At 39.7% G+C, this 21061-nt stretch overlaps 3 protein-coding genes across 13 annotated transcripts in view; 2 read left to right on the top strand and 1 right to left on the bottom strand.

Annotated features, from left to right (window-relative positions):
• Window positions 1–21061, bottom strand: part of caska (calcium/calmodulin-dependent serine protein kinase a) — a 147806-nt gene that overhangs the window by 51718 nt on the left and 75027 nt on the right. For all 11 annotated transcript variants that reach the window (XM_032566746.1, XM_032566745.1, XM_032566756.1 and 8 more), the window contains exon 6: window positions 1155–1257. In XM_032566746.1, coding sequence (XP_032422637.1) covers window positions 1155–1257 — 103 coding nt within the window. The remainder of the gene's footprint in view (window positions 1–1154; window positions 1258–21061) is intronic.
• Window positions 2806–9776, top strand: gpr34b (G protein-coupled receptor 34b). The gene is made up of 3 exons (XM_032566758.1): window positions 2806–3219; window positions 4458–5010; window positions 5101–9776. Exons 2-3 carry the CDS (start codon window positions 4484–4486, stop codon window positions 5651–5653), a joined length of 1080 nt encoding a protein of 359 aa, XP_032422649.1. The 5' UTR covers window positions 2806–3219; window positions 4458–4483; the 3' UTR covers window positions 5654–9776.
• Window positions 11490–20920, top strand: gpr82 (G protein-coupled receptor 82). Its single transcript, XM_032566757.1, has 4 exons — window positions 11490–11597; window positions 15624–16414; window positions 18207–18341; window positions 18420–20920. The coding sequence occupies exons 2-4, from the start codon at window positions 15629–15631 to the stop codon at window positions 18657–18659; spliced, it is 1161 nt and encodes a 386-aa protein (XP_032422648.1). The 5' UTR covers window positions 11490–11597; window positions 15624–15628; the 3' UTR covers window positions 18660–20920.

Raw genomic sequence — 21061 nt, 5'->3', positions numbered from 1 at the left:
AACTTGAAAAATGTTCAACTTTTGTCGCTGTCGTTTGTCACTTCCTGTGTGTCGAGCCGATCAGCCAGAAAAGATGCAAAAAAGCTAGCTAGCTAGCAAGGGTATGTTAGCAGCTGTTTAGCGGTAGCTTCAATCGCCATGAGTCACAGAACGCGATGAAGACGTCTGACCGCGACTCAAACTTATGCATGACACAAAAGTCCCACAAGGAACAAAAACTACATAAGATTAAATAGTCCTTTAATGATACAATTTAAGGCCGATAATTACTGTAGTTAAGGCTAAAGGCTAACTTACATACTAAGGCCTTAATTTTAGATACGTGAATTTAAGACTTTTTAAGAATAGGCAGAATAGATGTAAAACGGTAAACTGTGGATCTCTGCAGCTCCTCCAGAGTTACCATGAACGTCTTAGCTTCTTCCCTAACTGACACTCTCCTTGTCCAGGCGCTTTTTAGACGTCATCGGCCGTGGCAGGGCTGCAGTTCTTCCATTCTCTTTCCATTGTTGAATGTGAACTTGAACAGTGAGATGTTCACTCTTTTACTAAGAATTACTAAGAATTATAGCATCCGGATGATTACAAACACGCCACATTCTGGCGGTGTTATGTAAAATGTTTCTTTCATTTTGAAAACCATGGCACTTTTTTCTCCTCACATTTATGAACTACTTTGTGTTACTTACATCCCGGTAAAATTAATTGAGTTTTGTTGCTCTGACATGAGAACATGTGAGGCACATGAACGTTTTTTTTGCTAGTTACTGGATCTGAGACAAACCTAAAGTGTCTGATAGATGTGCTTTGGACTGGATTCAGTTCCGAAACTGAAGTTGTCAACTCTATGTTTGACTTGGTGATGAGCCAACATGAGCGTGCTCGCACATGCTTAGTTTACCTTTTTTTATTACGGAGAAAGAAATAAAACCCAGCTGGGAAGAATTTAAAGGAAAAACACCTGTAAAGCTTCTCAGAAAGTATTGCATGGATGATTTCCTGTAAACGCTTAATAGTACAAGCAGAGTCACAGAAAACATGTCTGTTGATGTTTTAATTTATTTTTTTTACATACAGGTTTCCCACATGAAAAGTGGGAAAATCATGGGAACGTGGGTATTATGAACCCTGCGGAGGGAGAACTCCTACTTTACCTCCTGCCACCAATCCGGACTCTCCGAGCTGGATGGCCACGCCGAACCCACCCAGTTTGACGGGAGCCGAGTTCTCTTTGGACGCCAGCAGCACGCAGTGAGGCTGAGGGTGAGAGCAGAGGAACGGAGGCTCATCAGTTCATGGTGGCACTAGGCTAATTAGAGGGTGAAGTTCCTTCAAAATAACACACAAATCATGTGAGCAACGACACGCCCAAGCCACCACAGTGATCTCACACACACTCACACAGAGTTTAATCACAGTGGGGAAGTGTAGTGTCACACAGATTATTTGCGATATGCATCTGACCTCACATGTAGGAAGACCTCAGAACAATTAGAGGAAATGCATTAACGTGAAAATGATGTAAAGTGATGGAAGTGGTTTACGGCACTGCAACATAATTGGCCTGTAAAATGGACCAACATTAACGTTTTATGGAAGCTCTGATTGCAGTGGTTTCTGTTTACGACTAGTTTCTAAGCCTGCATATACAGTATGTCTTCAAACACTCCCTAACGAAACCTCATGGCGCCAAAATATACCTGTTACTAATAGGGTTTTCGATACAGATGACCGATACAGATGACACTCCAACATAATCATAATATACTATATATATATATATATATATATATATATATATATATATATATATATATATATATATATATATATAAATCTCAGAGTGAATGGCGGATAGCATTGTGCTGTGTTGTGATACGTAAACCTGTTTAGTTTAGCACAATTTCTGATGAGGAATATAGGTGTTCCACCAGCACTTTGTTAATGGGAGGTGGGTTACTGTTCAGTATGAAGTGGAAGCTAATGGGTCAAAAGCTCACACACATTTAACGACATATTAAAATCACAGGGCCATCTAGTGGCCTGGCATGACAACTACAGCTGACTCGCGGTTTCTTGACGGGGCTGTCTAATAAATGTGGAATTTCTTCCCAACCGATATCCGAAAAATACAGACAGTTTCCAAGCAGCAGTCTCGTGTAAACGTTGCCAGAAACTCTGCTAGCACGGCAATAATAGACAGGAAAAACACGCGACCTGAATGACTAGTACAACAGCGTCATTCAGAAGGAACTTGCCCTATGATGCAGGTGGACGCTACGACACTGACATTTTTCTATTTTCTGACACACAGACAAGACAAACGGATAAGATATAGTATTCATACCCCTTCTGTTCTGTATTCTGCAACATTACAACCACAAACAAATATATTTCATTGGAATTTAATGTGAAAGACCAACACAAAGTAGTATACAATTGTTTAGTAGAATATTCAAATGGTTTAGATATGCTCTTTAAAAAAAAAAAACGCAAACAGAGAAATTTTCCTAGAATAAATACATTCCACAAAGAAATTGTTGAATCTTAACCAGGCAACGGCGGGTATCAACTATAACTATAAATGACCTAATTTGAGATTTTGCCAAAACTACAGTGCTCTTTTCACCTCCGTCCTATTAAGGTTACAGTTTTAAAAAGTCACAGTGTTTGGGCGTAAATGAATTGTCACAGCTTGCCAGCTCCAACCGGGCTTAGCTTCCCTCTGACAACACTGATCTAACTGCTGTGGGCACACACAGCAGTACTGATAGGTGTCATATCTTCTCCCAGCTGTCTCCACTAAGCAATACATCAGAGCTGTAATCAGATCCCGCAGATACGGGCCTGCCTTCTGTACTGCCTGCATGCCTCCGCTGCGTATAGACCGTGAGAGGAAACAGTGGGGAGTAGCCGGGGGGAGTAGCCGCGCTCGCAGCGTTCATTCTTGCTCAACACCACAGCATTCTGCACATCGGCGTTACTAAGAGAGCGCAGCCTCTCATTGCAGGGAGGGACAATGACCAGAGTGGCAGCGGCAGATCGAAGAGGACTCATCAGAGAACTGGTTTCACTTCACTCTGCTTCTATTTCTGCATCTGAACCTACGGAAACATGAGGAGGAGATCTGAAACTTTCTAAGTCGTCTTTTGGTTTAGGATTCTTTTTGTACTGACTCAACTCAAAGGAAAGTCAAATGTGGATTTGTTGATATACAAGGTGAGTTTGATTATTTTTTCCCCCCTTTTCCTGCAGTGAGAAATACAAAGGAGGTTATAGAAATGTCAAACTAGCTTCCTTCTTCTTTTACCATTAGTGATGTCACAGATGTGCTGATAAGGAGACCTGGTTGGACTGCATGTATTTGCTCATGCAGTCCAACCAGCAGATGGTTTTTTGCAAGATTAGGAACAAAGTCAGATACCACAACAGATTGGTAACTAAGCAAAGTGCAGCAGATATTAGGCAGGAAGTTTTTGGGTGTGCTCTGAATATATAATTGACTAAGCAGGCAGAAACAGAGCTTACAGAAAAAAAACTACCAAAGTTATTATAGTTAACTAAACCTAACAGAATAATGAAAACTGACAGAGAAGACATTTTTGTTTACTGAAATAAATAAAAACAGTAATTAATGTGGAAAAAATATAACTAACTGGAACTATACTGTATGTTTGTAAAACTAACTAAAACATACTTAAAGTATAGATACAAGATCCCTTGTTTTTGTATTTATTACTCTATGTCAGGGGTCTCAAACTCCAGTCCTCGAGGGGCGCAGTCCTGCAACTTTTAGATGTGCCTCTGCTGCACCACACTTGAAAAGAATAATTAGGTCATTAAGGCTCTGGAGAACTGATCTACACAAGGAGGAGGTAATTAAGCCATTTCATTCCAGTGTTTTGTATCAGTGGCACATCTAAAAACTGCGGCCCTCAAGGACTGGAGTTTGAGACCCCTGCGTCTATGTATTCAGACTAATGTGAAATAGCTTTTTTCACCCCTACAAAATAATTTTAAGTCACGTCAGCAAATTACGGCATTCCATGCTCCTCCTGGCAGCACTTATTGCCTTACTAATTATTAGTCCGCAAAATGGTGATCGCTAAAGTTGGGATAAAACACCAGAGTCAGTTGTTGCTCATCAATAATTGAATACATTTTTTGAATTGGTGTGAGTATTCATTACCCAATTGATGTATAGTAATCACAATACAATGCTTTGGTTAATTCTTAGGTACAGAATTCAAAAAGGTCAAAGTATGAAAAACTCTTAGCACTACTATAACAAACAAAAACTAACCTGAAACTAAACAATATTTAACTCATTTTAACTCATTACAACTACCAAACACACTCAAAACACAAAGTAAAATGAACTGAATTAGACAAAAAAGTCACAACAAATTAAAAGTGAACTATAATGAAAAACCCTCTCACTTCATCTCATCTGTTAGTCGGTAGGGTTGAGAATCACAACGCCATGATGACCTCCACTTTCACGACCCCGAACACCTCAAAGGCGTGTAACACCAGCGAAGAGGTGGACGACAAAATGCTCCAGACCCCGCTGGCCGTGCTCTACTCCATCATCTTCATCCTGGGTCTCACCGGGAATCTGGTGGCTCTCTGGGTTTTCTTCTTCGTTCACTCCAAGAAGAACTCCCTACGGATCTTCCTCATGAACCTGGCGTTCGCGGACCTGCTGCTGGTCGTCTGTTTGCCGTTCAGGATCCAGTACCACCTCCAGCAGAACGAGTGGGAGCTAGGGCACACGATGTGCAAGCTAGTGGGCTACCTCTTCTACATGAACATGTATGTCAGCATCACCCTGCTGGGGCTGATCAGCATCGACCGCTACCTGAAGATCTACGGCAGCGAGCGTACTCGGCATAATCTGAGCTCCCCGAGGTGGAGCATCGTCGTCTGCACCATCATTTGGGCAGTGGCCCTGGTTTTCATGATCCCATTCGTCCTTGAAAGCAATGACAAATGTGTCAATGCGAAAAGGTAAGTCGCAGTTAGAAGAGTTTACACATTGGTCTTGTGCTTTGCTTCAAAAGTCTCAGCAGGTGATTGTTTTTTTTGTTTTGTTTTCAGGTGTTTCCACTACAAGACAATTCCGCAGGAAGGCATGCTGAAAGCACACATCAACATCTTTGTGCTGGTCGTCTTCTGGTTGGTCTTCGTCTCTCTGGTGTTGTCCTACGGAAAGATCGCCCTGAAACTCCTGCGGAGGTCGCAGCAGAGACCGGACCTGCCCACAGCCCCCCACTACAGTCGAGTCGCTCGCAACTCCTTCTTTGTCCTGTTTCTGTTCGTCGTCTGCTTTGTCCCCTATCACGTCTTCCGGGTCTTTTACATAAAAACCCAGATCACCAAGGAGACCTTGGAGATGCGCAACTTGGCTGACAAGTTCAACGAGATTTCGCTGGTGTTTTCCGCTCTCAACAGCTGCCTGGACCCCGTCATGTTCTTCCTGCTGTCCGCCTCGGTGAGGAAGGAGGTGCGTCGCTTCATGTCGAGTGTGTTTTGCACCCGAGACATCAGCGGAACCAGCGGGGCTAACTCCAGCACCGAACTGGACAGCAGGAGCGACAAGAGACAGTCGAATGCCCTCGACAATATGAACGAGAAAAAAGATGTTTTATAAAGCTCCAGCTGAGCTGGAGAATAAGCAGAACCAGAGACTTAAAAACTGGGACTCCCAGTTTTTGTCTTCAACTTTGAAAAATTCAATGTGGGGACTGACGGGTAAGGCAACAAAGTTTCTCCTCTGTGTATCAGGAGCCTGGCGGGTCATCAGACTTTACTTGTCCCCCCAGCAGGCTAAGCGCCATTTATTTATTTTAAATAGGGTTTGCTATATGCCAATAACAGTGAAAGTAAAGACAGATAAAGTTCTATAGTTGACGCATTGAACTGGGTGACCACCTGCACCTGCCTGTTGGCCTCACACACTATTACTTCCAACTTATGATGCCTGCTTGTGCACCTCCAAATTTTTGTAACTTTACAAGTTTTTAAACACAAAAGCATGTTGGGTTGCTGGAGGACTGCCCTGGTGCCCCTACCACCGGGTTTAGAAGGTTTTCTGGGGGAAACTCTGCATGTAGCCAAAAATATTAGCACAATTTATGCATTTATTGCTAGTATAACTATTTATATACATATATAGGGAAGGAGCATGATGTAATGTGTCTTGCAAAACTATTTAAACCCCTTGACTTTCACAATTCATCACATTACAAATGCAAAATTAAATGTACTGTATTTGGATTTTTGTGTTTCAGACGTATGGATGCGTTTAACAGCCAGAGGCACAAATTCAGGTGCAGAATCTCATTAAAATAAAAAGTTTCTTGTTAATATATAACAAGATTTACAAGTCATTAAAACTAAAATAGGCTCTCTTTTAAACAGGGAAGTTTGTACCAGTCAAGTTTGTACAGCTAGATATTTAGGAGAAACAAGAGTGAGAAGATTGAGTCAGAGGGAGATCCTAAGTCATAATCTGTCAGAGAAACATATTTTTATACCTTACTGTAGCAAAACTTTGTCGTTACAACAAGATACTTCTGAATTGATGGCAAGTGAACACTTCCATACAGACCAACACAAAGCAGTGCATAAATGTGGAGCAAAATGAAAAGGAGTCATGGTTTTCCATTCATCCATAATCTATACCCCTCAAGGCAGGGAAAGTGTTTACTTCTTCTTAAATAAAAATCTGAAAATGTGGTGTACATACTCAACCCTCTTGACTTCCCCTAAATCCACTGAAACCACAGTATAAATCATAGTAGCCTCTTTTACTAAAATTCACTTACTACAAAGAGCGACTTTTAGATTTTGAACTCTACATTACATTTTACTAAGTACAAGTTATAGCCATCTATTAAGTTGACCATTTAAGAAATTTGTCAGATTTGTAGGTGTTGATTCAACTTGAAGCACAAGTTGGGGAAGGAAAGAGAAAAAAAAGGCGAGAAAATAAAACTTGGAAGTTATTCATCATGCTGCCCATTTGGAAATTTGTCTGATTCGACTGAACTTGGATTTGCAAGTCATCAATTTGAAAAAAGGAGAGGAGGAAATAAAAAGCATACGAGGCATTTGCTGTAACTTTTGAGTCAAACAATCTTCCTTAAACCAAGGGAACCCTGAAGAATGGGAATGTAAATATATACACTGCATATTGGTCATATACTAAAAAGGGCTTATTAATCAAAGCAGCCGTTTTATTTTTTTATTATGTATAATATGCTTCTCTGCCCAGGGCGAAGTGGCCTGGGGGCGTCCAGAAGCCAAAACATTTCTTTAATGAGCCTAAAGGAGTTTTCTTTAGCTTAGTTGCATGTTCATCCTCTGTGTGATGATGCTGAAGTTGATTGTCTGTGTTTTAAAAAGTCTGTGCTGCATTTATCAGCCTGTAGTTCCAAATTTTAAAAGTTTACGCCAGACTGAGCAGGAATGAGTTCAATCCTGAGCTGAGTTTCATTAACTCTTTATTTTATTAGTGAAAACAGAAAGGAAACTTTTATGGGGGCGGCTATAAAAGGACCAGTGGTCAAACCTGGATTTAATAATTGTGTATTTATTAGAGATGCTTTAAAACACAGGTTGTGATTTATTAAAAGCTTGCTCTGTATGGTAGAACAATAGAGATTATTAAAATGCTCTCAGAGATCTGCTCAGAAACATTTGTCTCCGTCCAGTCTTCAATCCAACAATCAAAATAAATGTAGATACAATCAATGTTTAGTTGTTTTGTTCCCCGGTTTGGACGTTGCCAGGGAGGGAGCAGGAGGTTGTGTTTAGGTTATTATGGGGCAGCAGAATGGAGGAAGGGTGATTGAAATGTTATTTATTATTTAATTAGGTTACTCCTCTGAATAATCATCCAGGTTTGTTTAAGAGACTCTCACTAAGTCTGAGAAATGAGGAAAGACTAGAAGAGAATCATGTATTTCATCATATAAAATGCAATAAACATTTGATAACTACAGGAATCAATATACATGATTGCTGCTATTTGCTGTTTTATTTGAAGTGATTTGTGTTTCTGAAGTGTGTGCAGTTGACCTCTTGACCAGAGAACCCATGGAAAAGACACCCCAGTGTCAAAGATTTGATGTGTTCATTTATTTATCTGGTTAAATAAAGGACCATATTCTTCAGTATTGGTAGAAAACTGACAAGGTGAGGATCATATTTCATAAAGACTGAATAAACATCTAAAAACATCTTTTTACCAAATGCAAAGTGATACTCTTCACCACTGACTCCTTCTGCAGTGCTTCTGAGCTGGAACATCATCGCCCCCTTCAGGACGATGGTAGGATGTTACAGAAATTCCTCAGCTTTCACTCACCCATGATGCACTAAACCCATTTTTATGTTCAGTAAATGTAACTCATTAGTTCAAAATGGAACAGTGGAGAAGCAGGACAGACACGTGAACCACATATTTACATTCACTCGATAAAAACCTCACAGCGTTTTCTGTTTTAGGTCAATTAGAATGAACAATCTTGTGCTTATATGCCTGTTTCAAGGCTAATGAGACATTTTTACATGTTTTTTTAAATAATTTTTTTATATTGAGAAGTTTATATACATTTCCTAAATATTCATAAGAATATCCTTTAAACGCTGTGATTTGGGTTAAACATTTTGGGGTCCTTCGGGCATCTGGAGATTGAACCTAATAGTAAACCAAACAAGTAGAGGTTAACAGTTATCTTCTTTATTTTATCTTAGATTCTCGTGGTGTCACAGGAAGTCACATGCTGATGTAGTCCCTTTAAATATGCGCCTCCATTTAACCGCAGTGTTGTGAAATACAGTAAGTGATCAGAAGTAATGGTTACAGGTACATGACAGAATCTGTGTGTAGGAAACCATTTGTCTTTCAAAAGAATTAAAAACTCACATTCATTATTCTGGGTAATAATACTAAAACCTGCAAGATGATATGCTCATATAAATAATTCACTAGGGGGAGACAACAGAAATGGAAACAAGGATGTTAACAAAAGGAAGAGTTGAGAGAAAATAAACTAAATATAAATGATAAAAACAGAAAGTTTGAGCTGCTGTGTGTAACTTCTACAACCAATCAGAGCCAGGAGGAGGGGCTTAGCGCTGTCAAGCCTTACCGTGGAGCCGCTGCTAAATGTGCTAAAAAAAAAAGCAAATTGCTGTTCCAAGAAAGCTGACGATTAATGGTCACGCTACCAGCAAGGAGCTGTAGAGTAGCAGAGAGCAAAGAGGGAGGATGTGAGAAGGGTGTACACAAGAGTGATCGACAGTGCCAGGCTCTGGTTGTTTCTGACCGAGCCGTGTGTTTCCACAGATGACAATAAGACCACAGGGAGGCGGCAGAAGAGCTCAACTTCTTCACAGATTATTTGTCTCATATTATACTGCCATAATATAGAAACACTTTAAACAAATATGTAAAAAACGATGTTTTTGTTACAGTTACACACTGCAGCTATAAAAATGTGCAAAAATTAATATTATTTGATTAGAAAAATACTAGTAGGGACATTTGAAATGTATTCTTAAAAAAAAAAAAAAAAGGAAAAGTTACTATGAAGCAAAAGAGATTCACTGACGTCTGGGGATGTTCGGGCAGCTCAGAGCTGAAACAGAGCATCTGATGAAGAACACAAGTTCTCAGAACAGCAACATTTCTGAAGGGCTGCTAGGAGAACCCTTTTTCTAAGGAAGAGCTTTCCTGGGTTTTTAGCCCTGTGCTCAGAAAAAAACCCCCAAAAACGTCAGATTTCCTCTTTCTGCTGCTACTCAGCTACCAAGTTGCTGATTATTTAGAACAAAAAAGTAGATAATGTTCTTTAGAGGTCCAAAAAAGAAGAACCTAACAGTGGTGACTATATGATCGGGATGTAGACGGACATTAGCGGTTATCCAGGATAAAGGCAGGCTGCAGTTAATGAAACATAAAGATTTTACTTTGTGCCAATGCGATGTTAGATTTACGTGTTATTTTACTGCAGCTGAAAGACATACAGCAGTTTCTGCTCATTTGTGACCTATATCGGGCATATGTACAAAAGAAAACAGCATATTTTATACATGTATTTATTTTTATAGAATGGAGGAAGAACTGGTAATCCTTGCAAGATTAACTTTATAACTATATCACATTCTTACTAAATTACATTACATTCTTACTGTGGCTCTCTGCTCTCTTTTGGTGTGATGCTCCATCTTTCTTTTCTCATTTTCAGCTGTATTTGCCTTCATAGTAACAACTTTGTTGAAATAAAATTCCTAAGTAAGACCAGCGTTTGACCACTATGTATAAAATCCACTAAACCTCAGACTCCAGAGTTTGTGTCGCATCAAACGCTGCTCCTAGATCAATGCTAACATTAGCCACGCCACGGGAGCAAAACTGTCAAGTTTCTGGGATCTCCTTGTGGCAGCTTTGTGTTTCTCACACTATATACTGTATGTCTGTCTACAGTCTTATCATTGTAGTGCCGAGCTTTTATGCTCAGAATGAATGTGGCATAAAAGTGAGGCAAAGATAAACATTGTCCAGCCAACCAGCAATAAATGAACACTTAATCAATGATAGATGCAAAACAGCTATTTGGCTAGCAAGGCTATGTTAGTAGCTAGCTTGCGGTAGACTTAACCGTCTCGATGATAGATGCTAAAAAGCTAGCTAGCTAGCAATGGTATGTTAGCAGCTAGTTAGCGGTGGCCTCAACTGCCTTGAGTCACAGAACGCAAAGAAGATGTCAAACTTTTTCCCTGACAGAAAAGTCCTGCTACATGGAATATACAAGATGAAACGGTCCTGCCACAAAATTTACAACACGTGATTAACGTATTTAGGGGCAAAAAATTATATTTCAATGAATTTAAGACATCTCTGTCTGCCTTTAAATCCATCGTTCCTGTGGCTGAATGGGAAACTGTAATGTGACCAAACAGATTTATCTTACTCCCATTTTTTTAGTGTTGCTTTTAGAAGTTCCACAGTGAAACATAAAAGTTCTCCACTGCATGTCTGCAGGGTAAAAGTAATGATATCTTCATTTTCTTTTGTATGTGGTATAAAACAATTGTCGTTCCAGCACTAATGGAGAGGGTTTTAAAACATGAGGTCGGACAAAGTATGAAGTTGCATTTTACGTGAAGAAATAACGTTACTATTGGGCTCTGCAGATATTCAACAAAACAGTCTCCTGGGTGTGGGGAAAAATTTTATTCTGCAACAAAAGAAGGAAGCTAGTTGACAAAAAAAAACAACAACAAAAAAAGAATGCACAGCAAAACCTGAAATAACTCAGTAGCCGTCTTCTGTGTGGTCTATCTGGATCTGTTTACTGTTTGAAGTTGAAATAAATTTAGATGAAGTGAAAAGAAGGTTGAGGCTTACAGACTGACCAGCCCACTTCTGTAGCATTTACAAAAAGTGCTCAGTCGTAGAGAAAGAGGAAGAAGCTCTGAGAGCTCACTGTCGAGCGGCCGGCTCCTGAGCAGCTCTCTCTCTGTCTGTACCTGTGAATGCGTGGCTGGAGGTGAGGAGGATACTGTCCGAACTGAGACCACAGGTATGTAGAAACCACACTTTGCATGGTGTCAAAATATATCAATGCGGAAACTCTCCTGTGACTCACAACAAAGAACACCTCAGTATTCAAAGGCTGCAGAACCAGAAACTACTGGAATATTATTGTTGACTTCAGCAGCCTCTCTTCTTGATGCCTAGGATACTTCGCTTGTTGCTCTTTCCAGCCTGGCTTCCATTCACAAATAGTTTCTTTATGAATTACTTAACTTTTCTATCGTCTGGCCACCGTACTTAAAACTTTGACAGGGACATCACGACATCTTTTCCTTTGTTTTAGTACCACAGTACATTAAAGATCTCTTGTTGTTGTATCAACCGTCATCCAGATCGCTCAGGAATTCTGGTTCTGTTCTGCTTCCCCAGAACCAGAGCCAAACATGGAGAAGCAGCATTCAGCTTCTATGCACCACTAATCTGGAACAAACTTCCGGAAAACTGAAAAAGAGCCGAAACACTGAGCTCCTTTAAATCTTTAATCTAAAAGATCCACCTGTTTAGAGTCGCTTTTGAACCATGATCAATGAAACACTGAGCAACATTTTGATGTGTAAAGACGACTTGGCAAAACGTAATGTTCCAGTTGTAGACAACCACACCCAGCTTGTTGTATATTTACTTCAGTTTATATGCAAAACGAATCTGAAACAAACTTCCAGTAAACTGCAAAGTTGCTGAAACATCGAGTTCCTTTAAACTGAGGTTAAAAACCCTCCTGTTCAGATCTGCCTCTGATTTATAATGCACAGAAAATTGATCAATATGTTCATTTGATGATTTCGATGATTTAAAATCATACGTCCTTTTTTTTCCCTTCAGTTGCATGTTACTAGAAGTTGATCTGTCATCCGCTGTGTTTGCTTTTTGTTAGTTTTCTTCCTTTATTATCCGTATCGTATTTTAATGGGTTTTGATATCTGTAGTTTTGATATGTAAATGACGGTGTGTTGCTGCCACTCTTGGCCAGGTCTCTCCTGAAAAAGATACTTTTAATCTCAATGAGACATATCTGGTTAAATAACGGTTACATAAATATGAATTCAAAATACGGCATGAAACATATTGAAGTTTATGGTTGTAAAGTCAAACGCTTCAAGGGGTGTGAATACTTTTATTATATCCTCTATTTATTTCATAAATAATAAAGTGATTATTTATTATTATATTGATATTATTCATAATGTGATTATTTATTAGCTAAAAAAAAATCATAAAATAAATAGTGAGTGTGGCGTAAAACATTCGGTGATGTGATCAATTTATTTTAAACCGTTTACCAATAAAAACATGAATGTTGGATGAAAAAGGACAAAGTTTTTCCTATAGCATGGAAAACTACTTTATATTGATTCATTCATACATTTATATTTTAAATATCTTAATTAAGAGCAAAGTGGAACCGAAGTTAAAGTTTTTGTTCAAGGAGTTGGTGAATACATTTGATTTCGACTGAATGCAGAATCTGTAGGAAATATTACGAAAAAGATTTCTACAGGTTCAGATCTTTATTTAGGTTTTGTTGAGTTTAACGTTTCACCTCAAGAGAGTGAGGGAGGAGAGTGTGTGAGATTTAATTGCACACACCACTAATTATTGCTTGTTCACATATATACACATATATGCTTACATCAGTCTCACTGATGTGCAGAGATATGTTAACATTATGCACAACATTCTGCGCAGGCTTGGACAAAAATATCCAAATAAACAAAAATACTAAATTTGAATGCATGTTCAAATTTAGTATTTGAACATGCATACTAAACATGCTAAAGTTAGTGGCAGAAATATAACACACTGCAGAATTTGAGTAAAATTGCAGGAAAAGCGGGGCAGGTTTAACCATCTAGCAGACAGATGCAAAACAAACCCAAATCATCACCCCTCCACCACCATGCTTAACAGCTGGAATAGACTGTTTGACTTAAACATAATGTCAACAATCTCTACGGTGGTCTACACTGTCCAAATGACAGTTCATGCAGATTCAAGCTGGCAAAAATATATAATAATAAAAAAAAATCTTCCTAACAAGGTGTAGTTGTTCTGCTCTTTTTTTTTTTTTTACCGTCCTGGTATGAACTGTAATAAATTGAATTTTTCACTGAGGTCTGCAGTTTTGGTTTTTGTAAATTTCTCTTAACATCATACTGCTCGGCTTTCCAGTGATCTTTTTGTTTTTTAGCCTCACGTATAATAATGTTGGAGTTTAAATGTTAAAACTGGCCTCACGACCCACCGCAGGTTGACAGGAACCAACAGCTACTTCTGTAAGGTCACTTACAGCTGATAATAGTAATAAACTTTATTTAGAAAGGGGACAATGCACAGCTCAAACAAATGTCACCATCTGATGCACCGTACCAATTTTTAGCACAAGATAATCTGCTTTCCCATGACAGGTTACAAGAAAAGCACAAGATTATTGTGGTATTAACTCATTGTTGTGGTTTCCTGTCCTGTTAACACCTCCAGCAGTCCAAAATATGACTCAATTATTCAATCCTTTTAGCTAGCACCACTTAGATGCTACTTTTTCCTCCAAGATCCCAGTGAGGCGTCCAGAGCATGTCTGGTTTTACCAGCCTACAGTTACGGAAATGCTCTTCCCCTTTGAAACAATGTTGGGCAACAAGTTACAATTACAAGGATGACGTTGCTAAAACACATTACCTTTAAGAACAACATGTGCAACATCAACAGAGAAAGGAGATTGGTGGTTTTAATTACGTTCATTCTAACCTGCCATGATTTCTGCCATTCTGCGTTGGGCTGGAGCAGATCCTTCCTGACAGAGTTCATGTTTGATACAGAAAAAGATTCAGTTGAAATGTCAGCTGAAACTGGTGGCAACTTCTTTCTAACTTCCCTTAAAGTAAAAGGTTTTCTCTAAAACAGGAAGGAAAAGAGTCATGCTAACCGAAACAGTCTTACAGACAGGTGGTAGGAAGACATGGAGGGACTCTCTGTAGCTAAACAACAAAACTCAAGCGCTGGTCTATGGTCTACTGGTTTGCCATAGACAGAAGATCCAGAATGTGTCTTTGACTCTTGGATCAACTTCTTGCAATTAATTTATCTGAAATCAGGCAGGAATTACAATTAAATCGAGTCTGGAAAATAAAAACATCTAAAATGCGATATGAAGAAAAGCTAAAGAAATTTCGCATAGCGCCAAACAAAAACAAACATACATCGTGTGGGTGTGTTGGTCAGACAGACACTTAGTGCCTTATCTTCTGCTATACCAGCACGGCATGATACAGAACTGGCCTCACCACAACCACAGGTACTTGTCTAACTTAGACGCAAGAAGACCGCATCTTGTTTTTAACTTTAAAACACTTTTCTTACAGAGTGATGGCTTGTGACAAAAGAGCCAAAGTTACGTTGATCCTTTCCAACTCCATGACCAGGTCATGTTGGATATTTGTTCACCAAGGCTCCCTTATAAACCTCTGAGTGCTTAGTAAAACGCAACAGCTAGCTAACACACTTTGTATTTATTAAGACTCCCACATACTTGGGAATACCATGCATACCCTGTGAGCTGCACAGACTGTACGTACTCTCTGCGGACGGTTGGAGTTTTATAGTCAAGTGTACAAGTTCTCTACATTTCTCGTGACAGATTCCTTCATTTCCCACAGTCCTAATGAATGATAGCAAGTTTGATGAGCTGGTTGGGTTCCTATCCCAGTTCCTTCTCCATCAGGGCAGCGACTGCACACCTGCCAATGCAGCAGCAGTCACGCTACTCGTCATTGCAACTGGTTGCGTTGACTCTCAACATTCTCAACAGACTGTACAGTCAAATACAAATGCACGTTCCACTTTTTGATACTAATCTTTTGAAAATCATCCTTTTCCATTCACTTCACACAGCATCATAGCTGCTTCTCACATTCATATTAAATTTAAATTAAACATATTAAAGTTTGTGGTTTAAAAACTGAAAAGGACTATGAAGACTTTTGTTTAAAGTTAATCTCCATTTGTTCTCTTTCAGATTAAATGGACGACCCATCGTCTCAACTTTCACTCCATAATGCCTCCTGTTCCCTGTGTCCCTCAGCGGCAACGCTCTACTTCCTCCCCTCCATCTATGCACTCCTCTTCCTCACCGCTCTGCCGGGGAACCTGCTGTCTTTGTGGGTGTTCCTGCGCTGCATCCCTTCCATCTCTCCCACACACATTTACCTCTCCCACCTGAGCATCTCTAACCTGCTGATGGCCATCATGGTGCCCTTCCTGGCGGTGTACTTCGCCATGGGCATGCACTGGTCCATAAGGGACATCCCATGTCAGATAGTCCTGCATGGCATCACCCCTGTGCTCCACATCAACATCTACATCAGCCTCCTGATCCTCACCTGGGTGGCTCTCAGCCGGTTCGCCGTGCTCATTCGGAACACCCACGCCTCCCGGCCGAGCGTCTGCATCTCACTGCTGCCCCACAGCTTCTTCTCGAGCCTCAAGCGGGTCTCCTTCGCAAACGGGGTGTGCGCCATTCTATGGGTGGTGGCGGTGGGGGGCATCGTTCCGGTGACTGTTTACTACTCTATAAACGAAGCTACAAGAAGTGAGGAGGTGTGCTACAGCCCGGTGGTGGAAATAGGAGGCAGCGTGTCTTCAACCACCAGCGTTTCCCTTGTAATTCTGTTCTTTGTCCTCTACCTGCTGGTGCTGGTCTCGTATGTGACCGTCCTGAGGCACATCAAACGCTCGCGCCGCAACGCAAACATCACCAGCTCACAGAGCCTGCTGGCGCGGGTTTCCAGGAACATCGTGGTCATCCAGGTGACTATGAGTTCTTTCAGTACTAAGTTTCATCGTCATTATGTTCCTGTTTGTGATGAGTCAAACTTCCAGGTCTCCAGTCACAGATGTATTAAGTAACATACGTAGTTTTCACCAGATTTTCATTCAAAAGACCTGCACTTTCCTGTAATCATTTAAGGTTGTTTCAACCAATGACCTTAAGGAGTTTTTGAAGGTCTTGCAGAAGATTTTTTAAATGCAAGAGAAAAAACAACACTGTTGAGGCTTTCCATTTGCCTAAGAAGACAGAACCAGGAGCTGGGTTTGACCATAGATAACAGCGTTCCAATTAACATAGTTGGAGATGTTGGAATTTGAACATGGCGACACCCAAGTACACATTGCTTGCAGTGCATTTTATGAACATGATATTAAGCTTTGCTGTCCATCAGCGAGCATCACTTTCATTTGTTCAGTGTAACGTTGTGTAACATGTGACATTGACTTTAGTTTTCTTTCGCGTCACAGCTTTCAACTGTTGACGCGAGGAGCCGCCTTTAAATCCTAACTGAGGGTAGTTAGAGTTTTTCCCACTTTCTGAGTGGAAAGTCCAACCTCAGAGGAATTGAAGTTGCTTTTCCTGATTGGGAAGTCGGAATTCCGAGTGGAAGGACAAATATTCTGTAAACAGCAGATTTCAGAACTAATATGCTTTAGATTTTTTTTATTGCTATTCTGCACACAGTAAAGGCATGTGAATCCTGCTAGAGCAACATGTTGCATAGTGATATCTACAGTATATATATATATATATATATATATGTATAGTCCATCCCAACTGCAGAAAGGAAAAATACAGAATAAATAACTGAACTTACAGTATTTATCTCTCTAAGCAGTTGCAACAAGGAAAAATATTTAAGCTGCTTTTTTAACTTCTGGCAGCAGGTAGCTGTGCTAGCATGCTATCGCTAGCTTAAACGTAAACAGAAACAGCAAATATTTGGGCGCACTGGTTTCTGCTGCAGTCCCACTGTTTTCTATGTCAATGTTCAGCCACTGGCTACGTGGCTCCAGCAGCTGTTGGTATCATGCACCCAAAGTGAAACAGAAATAATCCTGCAACCCATTCCACAAATAAACTAATTTCCTTTAAAAGGTCTGAAAATCTATTGTACTGCACTGTAGAGAAGTCTTGGCTTGTTTGGAAAACTGTTCATATTACAGGAAGGAATCTTCCCTTCCTGTTGCAGAGAAAAATTTTTACTTTAAGGGAAGTCACAAAAACAAGGTGCCATCGATTTGAGCTGACTCTTCAAGTGATGGACTAACGGCATCTTTGTTCTGGATCAAACATGAACTCTTTGTCAGGAAGGATCTACTCTAAACCGGCGTAGGAAGAATAGAAATCCTGATAGCTTAGAAAGGAAGTAATTAAAAAATGAAAAGTGAGGTATGTTCATGTTCTCCGGATGTCATTCTGCCTCAGAGTGCCTCAGTGGAGAGTTGAGATGTTTGGATAAAAGACATCAGCAGCGTGGCTCCACATTTCACTGAGCATAAAGCTAAACGGTGTTTCTAACAATGTTGTCCGTCTTCTACATTCACATCCACACTTTAAAATACAATTTCTCTGTTACAGTATATTGCACCATTTATGGAAATACAAAGTAGTAAGGGAAGACATACAGTCCATCCAGAAAGTATTCATAGAGCGTCACTTTTTCCACAGTTTTATGCTAAAACCTTATTACAAATTGTATTCATATCTTTATAAAAAAGGAAGGTGGTTCGGTGATGTTTTACAATTATTTTTTTTAACTCTGTGCAGGTTGTCCTATCTTTGTGTCTGCTGCCATATCACGTCTTCAAACCCATCTTCATCATTCTGGCTCATTATCAGTCTTCTTCACTGGAGTCCTCCTGTTCTGCCACCACCTGTCACCCCCTGAACGTCTTCATCGAGGTAACTGATTTCCACCTCCACGTCTCACTTCCTGGCTTCGGAGCAGATAGCATCACCTTCTCTCTGCTCTCTCTCCAGCTAAAGAACTGCCTGTTTCTGCTCGCCGTTCTGAGGTCCTCCACTGACCCCGTGATGTACTTCCTGTTGGACAGGACCTTTCGCCAGCGGGCCCTGAGCCTTCTAAGGAACAACAAGCTGGACTTTAACAAAGGCCAAATAATATGGACGACTACAGAGAGTGCAAATCAGAAGACAGAAAAAGTTGGGGAAGGAAATGTGATCTTATCGAGTGTGGTGTTAGCTTGCGAAAGAAGTTAACTGATTAAGTGCGACAAGTAAGATGTGCCTTGACTGTGTTTTAGACATCATTTTTCCCCCCAAAATGCCTCATATGCCACAACAACACCGCAGTGATGCAACAGGTCCAACATGGGACAGAATGCATGTGTGCTGGGCCTCCAGCCATGAAGAAGATGAGAAGAAGAAGATGAAGAAGAGACTGATATAAGAACTATGAATCCCACAATGCATTGCATTAACCTACTTTCCATTTAGCAGGAAAAGGAGGAGTTTCACTGAGACATCATGACATCATGTTAACAGGCCAGTCGATGAAAGACGTCGTCTTCTGTTTTATTCCATCAAAGGAACAAAACCCTGGCAACTGAGCTTCAGCCGCCATTGTTTTCCCTTAGCTGGAGAAATTAGTTAGGACGAAGCAACTTAAGTATTGCCTCATTGTGTATTTCATTGTGTTTTTGTATTGTCGATGCTTAAGAATGTTCCAAACGGAGCTAGCCTTAAAGCTAGCAAACTGGATGGATGGCTCCGGTTTGCTAAGGTACTGAGAGTCCAGGAACATGAGCTTGTCTGCTTTTTTTACTGGTATTTTTTCTTTCCTTTCCTAGCCTAGCCTATATGAAATATTTAGCTATAGAGCAAGCTAAATGTCTGTCTTCTGAAATGCTAAATGCTAGCTAGACTAAGGTAATAGTTAATGGAAAGCAGTAACCAAGACTATCAGTTATTCAAGCTATTCACACTTGATTCCCCTGAGTGGTTTCATCACTGATAGTCCAGTAACATGAGTTTGTCTACATTACTGATATTTTATAATCTTTTTCTTTTTTGCTAGCTTATCTGAAATATCTCTGCAATTAGCTAAATGTCTGTTTGTGCCACGGTCAGCCTTGGCAAGCCGCAAGTGCTCAAAAACAATTATCTCTATTAATGGTGCTTAGACTTGAAAGAGATAGCTAAAAAAAAAAAGAAGAAGCAATGCCTAAACTAGCTTCTAGTTGTCTGTTTAATCAGCCATCTTGTGAGAGGCAACAGGATTTGGCGAGATCTTGATATTTACTTTTTACTAGTTTATTTGTTTTCATTACTTTTTCATCTTGTTACTATAGCCTCATGAGTTCTTTTTATTAAAGTATTTTAACTGTAAGGTTGTATTCTTTTTGTTAAACTCGTATATAGAAGCTGTCAATTATAATTTCTGTGTGTAGAGCTTGCTGTTTGAAGAATGCTGGGCTTATACCTTCATTGATCTTTATTTCAATATCTAAGCAGACAGATATTTATATATAGTAACTGAGATTGAACAGTTATTACATCCCTGATAATCCAGTGGTGGCGGACTTGTTCATTTTGATCTAATCTACTAATTGTATTAGCATGCTAACTACCAACGGTTGAATCAAAGTCTTTATTGGATTGAAAAAGAAAAACTGCTGTGCTTCTGAATCCTCTCTGTCCCGACTCCAGTCGGACACAGCAGGACACAGGGCCTGGTTCTGGTTCTGCTGGACAATTTGGAAATTTTTTTTTACATTTTTTTTATTTATTTATTTTTGCACTTTTAGCAGTTTGTGCCTCTTTAAAGGTGCATAGTACCACACAAACCCTGCATCCTCCTTTCCTGTTTGAAGCTACATCAGACAGGAAAGCCTCATCAAGCTTTAGAAGATAAAGATCATGTTCAGTTCCACAGAACTGCAAAAACACAAAATCTTACCAAGTAATTTTGGTTTAGTTTCTAGTATGTTCTAGTTTTCATGTGCTTGAAATAAGGCAAAAACTAACAAGAAACTTTTCAGCAAGATATTTTAACTGGCTTTAAGTCAATAATTTCTTAATATTGATGAAGTTTTTGTTCCATTCGCAGATTATTTCACTTATAAGACAATATTTTCCCCCATGTTAAACATGAAATAATCTGCACGACCTGCACAAATATTTAAGCAGATGGGAAGTTTGCACTTATATTTATATGGCTTCCTCTTTTTTATTCTGTTATTCTTTTTTTCTTCTTTTTTTCTTACAGCTTGTCTGACTGGTTTCTGTTTGTGATCTGATATGCATCGTTCTGCATCTGTTGGATGACAACAAAGATAATCTGAAAGTTCATTTGCTCTCAGCTCAGGGTGACTGTCCTGCAGTCCTGACCTCAGACCTTTGACCTCATTTTTGTGTCTCATTCTAACAACTATTGGTTCTTTTCCATGTTTAACCTGTGAGTTAAACAGGTTGTAAATATTTGATATGTGTGTGTCATAAAACTTGTTCAGTAATCGGAACTAAATTATAAATGAGGAATTACTCTGAGTGCGGATGTGCTGAAAGTGTGTGTGTGTGGGTGTCTGTTTTGGTGTGTGGGATGACAAAAATCTATGAAGCTCTGTCATTCAGTTCATTTCATCTGAGCATAGCATCTTCTT

The sequence above is a fragment of the Xiphophorus hellerii genome, chromosome 7 (genome assembly GCF_003331165.1).
Source record: "Xiphophorus hellerii strain 12219 chromosome 7, Xiphophorus_hellerii-4.1, whole genome shotgun sequence".
NCBI lineage: Eukaryota > Metazoa > Chordata > Actinopteri > Cyprinodontiformes > Poeciliidae > Xiphophorus > Xiphophorus hellerii.
This window is presented reverse-complemented; position numbering and strand designations above follow the sequence as displayed.